This window comes from the organism of the source record quoted next, unplaced genomic scaffold (assembly GCF_019419815.1).
Source record: "Pyrus x bretschneideri cultivar Hongxiangsu unplaced genomic scaffold, Pyrus_bretschneideri_v1 Contig1, whole genome shotgun sequence".
Classification (NCBI taxonomy): domain Eukaryota; kingdom Viridiplantae; phylum Streptophyta; class Magnoliopsida; order Rosales; family Rosaceae; genus Pyrus; species Pyrus x bretschneideri.
Window position 1 is genome coordinate 7,505,284 of NW_025999390.1, and position 9,555 is coordinate 7,514,838.

The window sequence follows — 9,555 nt, forward strand, 5'->3', positions numbered from 1 at the left end:
TAGTATTTTTTAAGTAATTGATTAAATTAACGGATTAGGGTTTGATTATTTTAATTACAGAAGGATACATACATACATACACTGAATAATACACTACATACAGTCCAGTCGGGCAACAGGGGGACCCTCTGTTCCTCTGCACTGTTCTTGTGTAGTCTTGGACAGGAAAGAAGGAAAAAAAAAATGTGTCAAAATATGTGCTCTTTTTTTAGAACAGGTCATTTTTTCTTATATGTAAATTACAGTTTGAGACGTAAATTTTTTTTTGTGTGTGTTATTAATAAGTTATTTCTTTATATGTTTATCTTCTAAGTTCAAAAATGGGTTGATGCTTAAAATTTCACATTAATGGTCTAAACATTGATCATTATCCTTAACATGTTTTTTATTGAAATTGTTATTGGCACTTTAAAAATATTATATTGCACTCTTTTATGCATATTTTTATAAATAAAAAATGCGTATTTTTTCAGATACACAATTCAATAAATATTTTATTATTTTCAATAATATTTTTCTTGGCAGATGCTTCCATTGGTTCCCACCAACAAGAACCACTGGCGACCACAAAGATAAGAGCTAGCCAAATTAACAAAATCAAATTAAAGAAGAAGGTGGAGTTGAGATGTCCTTTTATTATCCATGAATTCTTGTATTATGACCCTTAAGAGTTGCTTGACCCACAAGTAGACAAGCATACTTTTGGACATATGTTATTGGATAAGAACTCCGCTTAATATAATCACTCTTTAGTTTCTTTGTTTTGGTGTTCGTTGAGAAATCAACTATAGTCATGTTGCAGAGTCTTTGTGTAGCCGTGTAGGAGGATTTATGTGCACCATGGATATTTCAACTTTTTAATTCAATCACGTGTTGTCATGTAAGAAAGTTAAAATGCATTGACTATTACATATGGTAGCTATCTCACATTAGATGGAACCTAGATGTGGGTCTCACATGTAGGCCCCAACTCAGTGTGCATGAACTGAATAGAGCAACCTCGTGTACGACATTCAACTAGATTTGAATGTCACACATGAGTCTCACATGTGTTGGTTCCACCTTAGATAGAATAGAGAGGAGCGATTCTATCTTATAATTGAAATATTTAGGATGATGCTACTAACAAACCTCTTTTACCTTCCATACACTCCTCTCAATTTTTTGCCATTGGATGAAATGAATTAAAAAAATCAAAGGAAAAAATTAATAAGGGATGTGTGAGAGGTGAAAAAATTTGTGTGGATAACACCATCCAATATTTATCCTTCTAAATCACGTGTTGAGAAAGAGATAAGGCGATATATCTTCAATTACACACAAGGTTTTGTTAAGATAAAAAACCGATAAATAAATGCAGTACAAATAACAACACTCATTCAAAAGGAAATGGGTCATGTATTCGATGATGAAATACGTCGTGGCCTCCACGTGGAAGTATGGAAGTGGGCCATGTTTTCTTTGTACCCAAAACAAATATCTGCAGTTGCTTAGGTCCATAGTTTCAACTTTCAATCCACATCCATCATATTAATTGGAATTTGGAAAGTTCTAACTCAGTGACAGCTGAGGATGGGAAATCCCCCACCCCACCATTAGAGACATTGTAAAGTTAGAAGCCCTTGATGGGTTGAATTAGTACCAGAAAAATTATGATTGCTCTAATAACCTAGACTTTCTCACATCATACGGGCTATAGCTATATACTTGTAGTCCAAAACTTCATTATTTCATATCTGAATAGGCTGAATTATTTGATATAATGTTAATTGTACAAGATAAGTCTTGCTTGGGGTCTCACCTTATCTGTCAGCTAATCATTCAATTAAAGCTTTCAGCTAATCCATGAATTCATGACATATACCTAATTAATTCTTCATTCTAGCAAGACTCGGCTGTTATTGCCAACGCTTCACTTCTTGATCTCTTTGCGTGATAAACGTCAAGTTTGCTCGCTTCTGCAATTATTTCACAAGCTCTTCCACCTGGCTCCCGAATTCACTAGTTTGAGATAAGCCGTCTTGAAATCTTCGAAGAACAGATTCTGGTCCTCGGCATACTTTGTGATCCAGCTGTGCAGGAAACAAGCTTCTCTTCAGTTGGATATGAATAAGGAACAAATACTACATGTACATAAAAATGGAACATTAGATACTGTCATTTTTCTAATTTCTGACCACTAGAGCATGACATATCAGGCATTTATGAGAAATGTGTAAGATCAAAGTAGTTAAAGAAGGAGGCCATCGTTCTAAAATGTTCACAACTGTAGCGTCAACTCACCGTGACAAAATCTTTAATTCATTTCCTAACATGAACCCTTGCATAAAAGAAATTGTGAACGATCACAATTATCTCAACCACTTTGAGGAACTTGTGGATTGATTGTCATCAAATTTAGATTTTTCTAGCATAACTCCTGTTTAAATTGTTGGCTCTTTTTTTTCAAGTCTTCTGACCAGATTATACTCATTTTAATATTCTATGAATAACTGAGTAGAGTAGTCGACTGGCTTAAATGCCCAGCAACACATGACAGAACAGAGAAAAGTACACAGATTAAAGTTTCTACAAGGAAATGGACCTTAAGCATTCATCATCCTTGGCAAGTGCACGGTCTGAGGGAAGGCCAATCATGCTACCTGAATGCAAAGAATAGAATCAGAAATCGCACAACAAAAACGAGAAGATAATTTTCTATCAAGTCATTGATTTTAGATGCTACATAGATAAGTCACAATACTTTGTTTCGCCTATATCGTGAATATCATGATAGATGCATTCATTGAACATAACAAATGTCTATGTTGCCCAAGCAAATTGATCAAAGCATACGTGTGCATCAAAATAAATATATATATATATACACACACACACACACATTCATTGAAGATCAAGCAGAAATGTGAAAGTTGACTCACTCTAAAAATAGAGCATCATTACTCCATTGCATTCCTATTTTTCTATCGTTGCTCAGTTATCAAGCTGTAACACAAATTCCCCAATAGCGGGAGTTTGAGGGAGATCCCGAGTTTTTCTTAAGCCTATTTTATTATGCACCTTATATCCATGTTACTGTTATTTACCTGAAGATGGTTTCTCAAGAAGAATTTTGAAGTATGTATTGTCAAAAACCGTTGGGTTCCCGAAACCTTTATTTCCAATAGTATGGGCTCCTGACAGAGCAACAAGTTCCTGAGTTCTGAAAAAAAAAAAAAATTACATGGTTCAAACCCATAGCAAGTCAAGTCACTATAAACATATAACTACAACAGAAATCAATTAAATGCAGAAACTAAGCAAATCTATCAATAAAATGTCCATTGATATCTCGAGGACTTTAATCTTCATGCATATCCAGTTTATTTTAGATATAAACAACAACCACACCCTCGGCCACCAAATATTGCAAACGTTTAGCATATATGAACTTACGAGAAGCCTTTTGATTGAAAGCTTTGCTTCAGACCAGAAGCATCCAGAGTTTCTTCAGGAAGTTTTCCTTCGGGATCAGGCTCCCTAATAAATAAATAAATGAAAAAAGCAGAAAAGATGAGAGATAGAGAGATATAGCTATTCGCAGCATCATTTCTAAAAATAGGAATTATCAGCTTTTGGTAGCACTAGATAGATGCTCCTACAAGAATTAGAAACTATTTTTTCTCTTTTAAGGGTTTGCGTTAACACTAGCAATACTTGGCAACTGAATTATTGAAAGGTTCAAGCATCATGTTGGTTTTTTCCACCTTGATGCATCTTACTTTGAATCTAGTCTGCCTAACGGAACTTGGATTGTTGGACCTCCACATATTGAAACCGCTTCTGCTCCAGCCACAGCAATCATGTCTGCCCAGGACACTAGTTTTGGAAACACCCACATGTTAGCACAGCACTTGGCACTACTAAAACCTAGTCAACTGTATCTCACTAGATAGAAAACCTGGGTGTACTGCTTCCACCTCACTCTTTGCTTTCTCTAGAATCTAACCAACAATTCAATCCACTGAAGAGTTAGCTGATAAAAGATCGTATGAATAATTTGTTTACTCAATCATTATGCAAAAGATTAAGAATCGGGAACCCGATGGAAACCAAAAGATTGAATCGACACACATCTATATATAGAGTTTAGAAGGGGCATGCCTTGAAAGGAGTTTTAAGACCTTTGTTTTCCGGTCTATCAAGTTCATAAACGATAGAACCATCCATACCACCTGCAATAGTTAACAACAGCAATGAAGATGCATTGTAGCAATAGTAGAGCACTTGTCCCAATTTGAAAGAAATACAGACAATAGATCCAATTCAACCCGAAACATATCCGTAGAAAATTGACTGTACAATGCAACATACGTCAACCACTCGCACATCCTCGACCCACAAGACCAGGTATTACAGGAAGTGTAGGAATATTAACTCCAATTGAAATTACTCCAACTTCGAAAATTCAATGGAGTAGTGGAAATGAGTAAGAAGCATGGTCAATGCATATAGATATCGGTACCTGAATTGTCATCAATTTGATAGGTCCCGGCATCATGAAACACCAAACGAAGCACGCCGGCCGCCTTTCCCTTCGTCACCACCTTCCTGATCTCCTCCTTCATAAGCTCATATTCACTTCCATCCGACCTTCCAAATGTCAAATACAAAACCCGGTAATTACTATGCACATATTTAAATATAATCTTAATAAACGAAAAGATCGGAGATTTTGTTCAACTCACTCAGCCGCCTTCACCGCCGTGCATTCAGAGAACGGACGCATCCATGGCAGTGTGGCAGTAAGTGCAAGCACCAGTCCTCTTCTGCCCAAGACGTGATCTTTACGTGCGATTTTCAACATTTGGTGCATCAATTTATAGAATTGCGTTTCCTTTTACCTCCAAGCAACCAAACAGAGAATTTAGGGTTTTGTTAGCTTTTACCTGAAGTGGCGGCATTGACGGCGGGAAGAGGATTGGCGCGAAAATTGACCGTTGAGGGAGATTTGGCGGGAAAGCTGAAGATGAACGGGAATGTGGTGGAGTAGGAGGGGGTAGAGATGGACGGGGTTGAGGAGCAGAGGAGGGCGGCGGTGGAGGTAATTGGCGCCATTTCTAACGGACGGATGAGATAATGAGAAATGGGTTTGTGGGCATTTGAAGATGAGATGTCTGTACAGGAAAAGGACCGCATCCCATGGGGTCCAAGTCCAGAGGAAATCCTACACGCAATTTAATTAACGAGTAGCCGTCAAAGCAAACTTAAGATGTCTTGTAACATTAACGAGGGATGTATCATCCAACAAGGAGTAAGGAAATTCAACGCCGGTCTCTCCTTTTAACATTAACAAGAAAAGTATCGTTAGACGAAGAGTCTGTTAGTAGGTCCATTACTGGCCCGTGCTGGACCGACAAAACGTAATGGAGAATCCTTATGTCGCATCGGAGATGGCAACGGGGCGGGAATCAAAGCGGGAGGTCAAGAAAGTTGCACCTTTTGTCTTTCGGAGTATTTTATTTTGGGGACATATTCAACTATTGAACACTCATTATTTACTGAACAAGCAATGCCAAGAAAAATAGGAAAATAGAAAAATATAAATAACTTGAGCTAAAAGAAAAGTAACGGCTAGGGTTACAAAATTTGCGTAAACGGAGAAAAATATACAGAAATATGGTAGTAAACAATGTGTACATCCCTCTCATCTTCAGCAAATGTTATCTTGGGCCGGAGAGGCGCACTGCAGAAACGCTGTTGCAGTCTGATGGTCCTGAGGAAGTCCCCTCCCCGCTGACTGATCTGAAGAAATTCGAATAAAGGCGAGACCCCATTGAGTTGGAGGTTGGAGGCTGGGGAACGGGATACAGGCCTTCAAGCATTTGGACAACCTTCGTCATGGATGGTCTCACAGACATATCCTCCTGTATGCACCACAGTGCAACCATAATGGCTGTGTGTACCCTCTCGTCGGCTTCATCTTTCCCTAGCATTGTGTCCAGGATGTCCTTCATTTTGCCTTCTTCCAACATCTTGAAGGCATAAGATGGAAGATGGGATTTTTCTGAAGTTTCTGTCGGGTCGTAATTCTTTCTCCCACCAATGATCTCTAGCAAGAGCATTCCATAGCTGTACACATCACTCTTCTCTGATATTGCGTAGTTGGTGATCCACTCCGGTGCAAGGTACCCTCGGGTTCCTCTTAGCGTTGTGAAAACATGGCTCTGTTCCCTGGTCATTAGCTTTGCCAAACCAAAATCTGAGACTTTGGCAAGGTAATTAGTGTCGAGGAGAACATTTTCAGGCTTTATGTCACAGTGAACAATCTTCACATCACAATCTTCGTGGAGATATGCTAGCCCTTTAGCCGTACCCAATGCTATATTGAATCTTGTATCCCAATCCAATAGGAATTCTCCGTTGTTTTTCTTGAAAATCCATTTATCAAGAGACCCATTTGCCATGTAATCGTAAACCAGAAGTCGATGACTTCCTTCTGCACAGAAGCCCCTGAGCCGGACCAAGTGCAGATGATGGATGCTGCCAATGATGCTAACTTCAGCTCGAAACTCTTTCTTTCCCTGACCAATGCCTTCCAACTTCTTCACAGCCAGTTGAGTCCCATCTGGGAGACTCCCTTGGTAAACCGAGCCAAAACCTCCTTGCCCTAGCTTCACCGAGTAGTTATTTGTTGCAGTTTGGAGATCTCTGTAACTGAAACGAATGGGCATCCCAGTCATATTTTCAAAGAAATTTTCCTCGTCTGAGGTCCCTGTAGGAGATTCTGGTGATCTTCCCTTCCTCCTGTAGTATCGGTATCCCATAAAAAGTAGGCCACAAATAACAAGTATTGTCGAGATGGCTATGATCACAACATAAGGGAAGTGTTTCTTGTTGTTTCCGCTCCTCCCACTGCTTCCATCCCTCAAGACCTTAATGTAAGAAACAAAGCCAGAGCCCTTGTCAGAATTTTGGAAGCTACCTAATCTGTCAAACAGAAAACAATTTCTTGTACTGTTTTGGAAGAACATAGCAACACACGAACAGTTGCCAAGGCAAGACGTTTGGCAACCATTCAAATCAGTTTTCGAAGAAGGTGGAATATATCCCAACGCAAAATAATAGAGCCCGTCCCCAGCATTTACAAGCTCCGTAGAACCCTCCGAAGGATCACAAGAGGAGACAACCCCCGCCTTGCAATTAGTACGTGAGCTGAGACCTGAAGGGCACTGGCACTTGTTGTTACTATAACATTCGAAGTATGAATCACAAGGCTCTGGTGTGCTGCACGAATCGCTTGGTATTTTTGTTCCTGAAGGACTACTTGACCCTCCATTCTGAAGATTGTAGAAAGAGATAAATCCATCACTTCCTAAAACTGCAATCCATGTGGCATTTGCATCAATATTGCTCGAGAAAATAAATTGCCATAGCAACGCTTTGGATCGATCAAAGAACTTCCATGAATTTTCACTGATAGTTGCTGAAGTGACTACACCACCATCTATGTTGATTGTTTTACGGCTTTCTTTCGCCATAGACCAATACGGCTGTGGTGTTTTGAAACCTGCAGAAAGAACCAAGTCCCCGGACTTGATTTGAAGAATATAACTCAAGTTGTTAGAGCTAGGATTGCTTACAAGCTTCATTCCTTCTGAAAATTCCTGATTCCATAATAGGGTATCAGTTGGATGGCTAAAACTCTGCCAAACTACTCCATTGTCATCTCCACGCAAAACCAAATTTCCCGAGTCCTGCAATTCCATTGCAGATACGCTTTTACCACCAGTATCCGTAGACCAAACCACACTTCCACCTTTTTGCAAAGACGCACCACTCTTAGCATCAAACACAATTTTATCAGAATTTGAAACCGGGGAACCCCTATTCGCAGTCCAGACTACCTTAGAACTGTCCATGTGGAAAACAACCAGCAGAAACAATGTGACGTCATTGGGAGTAGTCTGGAAGCCAAAACCAAACTCGGACTTGTTAGATAACAGAAACAACCCATCATTGTCAATCCAGTCCATTTGAGCCCATTGAAACGACGAATTAATCGTACCAAAATTTCGAACACTAGCCAGGCAGGTTCCAGAAGAGAGAAGAACAGACAGAAATATGAACCCCATGAAATGAATGAAATTCATATCCCCCATGGCCAACTGAAAACCGGTACTTCACTAAGATTTCAAACAATGGAAGATTGAAGAAGAACAATAGAACTAACCAGAGAAGACGCAAAACATCTTTACAATACAAAGGACCCTAAAGGAAAGGAGGATGCCTAGAAAAAAAAAACACTTTCAACTATGAGGTAACCAATCACAGAATCCACCAAATTAGCCTTGTAAGCATAATCCCAAAATATGATCAAAAGTCAAGGCAGAACAAAAACTGATTTACAACACCAAAGGAGGCATAGAACTTCACATGTCAAGCTGAATTGAGAGAGAGAGAGAGAGAGAGAGAGAGAGGTGAGAAGTACCAGGGAAGTTGAAAAGAGCTGGCCAGCAGGAGAATCGCAGACAACTTTGACCCAGAAAAGGATCAAGATGAAGGCACTTATGTGAATTGGCGAAAAGCATTCAACTGCTTAACTTTTTCTTACCCACCAACTACCCCTAAATCCTTAATTTAATGCATTGAATACAGCTAAAAAAACCCAAATAGAGTAACATGGTAAGCTGGGTGGCAGTAATCTCATACAATTCTAACTTTCAGAGTTCAAAAGCACCAAATTTGACAAAAACCCAGTTCACGTGTGAACTTAAAGATGTGAAATCAAGAGACTTTAAAAGGCAATGTCAAATGATGGGTACTTCTCCAATCACCAAAAAATTAAAAAAGAAACAGATTTTATGCGAGAGAAGAAGAAAATCATGCTTAATAACCAAAGGGTAGTTCTCAATTGGCCAGCAGGTTGCAGAGAAACTAAGATTTATGTGAAGGGAATCAGATACAGAGCATCAATTAAAAAACTATGGAACGGAAAAGGAGAAATCCAGGAGAGAGAGAGAGAGAGAGAGAGAGAGAGAGAGAGAGAGAGGGAGCTCTCACCTCTCACTTAGTTGAGAGAAGCATAGGGAGCAGTCAGAAACGAGAAGTGAAATTGCGGCATGGGATGGGGGTGTCTGGCATTTTCCTAAATCCGCTTGGAACTTTGGGTGCTTCTGTCACTAGTTTGAGAGATCTGAGGTGAAGTCCTTTCGTTTCTTTTTTTTAAAATGTGGTTGAGAAACTGTCAAAAGAGAAGGTCTTTTGTATTGAAACAGATGACAGATCCCAATAATATATTGAAGAGATGACTATTTTATTCATTTTTCATTTCAAATTTTCAACCGCCGTTGCCGACTACTTTTGTTCATTTGCCAACTACAACTACAACTACAGAGCTCCGCTATTTTCCGCTGTTTTACTGCAGGGCAAAACATTTGGCTCGCAAAAGGTAAGCAAATGAAATAAAGGATTTGATTTGTAAATAGTTGCCTGCTAACATGGACATAAATATCTCCCCATGCTGTTCTTTTTTTTTTTTTCTCAAAACCTCACCTTTTGTAAGAGTTTCGAATT

General features: G+C 39.2%; 2 protein-coding genes across 3 annotated transcripts; both read right to left on the reverse strand.

Annotated features, from left to right (window-relative positions):
* Positions 1-1,707: 1,707 nt before the first annotated feature.
* Positions 1,708-5,265, reverse strand: LOC103946703 (putative L-ascorbate peroxidase 6). Of its 2 annotated transcripts, none has more exons than XM_018647358.2 (10): positions 4,929-5,260; positions 4,728-4,824; positions 4,505-4,632; positions 4,144-4,214; positions 3,941-3,983; positions 3,762-3,858; positions 3,436-3,519; positions 3,087-3,202; positions 2,585-2,642; positions 1,708-2,072 (listed from the first exon to the last, which is right to left on the reverse strand). In XM_018647358.2, the coding sequence occupies exons 1-10, from the start codon at positions 5,176-5,178 to the stop codon at positions 1,970-1,972; spliced, it is 1,047 nt and encodes a 348-aa protein (XP_018502874.2). In that variant the 5' UTR covers positions 5,179-5,260; the 3' UTR covers positions 1,708-1,969. The 2 variants fall into 2 exon arrangements, with proteins under 2 accessions (XP_018502874.2, XP_048438877.1); XM_048582920.1 differs by having other exon boundaries at positions 1,984-2,123; positions 4,929-5,265.
* A 299-nt stretch (positions 5,266-5,564) lies between these two features.
* LOC103946704 (G-type lectin S-receptor-like serine/threonine-protein kinase SD2-5) lies at positions 5,565-9,271 on the reverse strand. Its single transcript, XM_048582907.1, has one exon. It carries the CDS (start codon positions 8,139-8,141, stop codon positions 5,703-5,705), a length of 2,439 nt encoding a protein of 812 aa, XP_048438864.1. The 5' UTR covers positions 8,142-9,271; the 3' UTR covers positions 5,565-5,702.
* Positions 9,272-9,555: the final 284 nt, after the last annotated feature.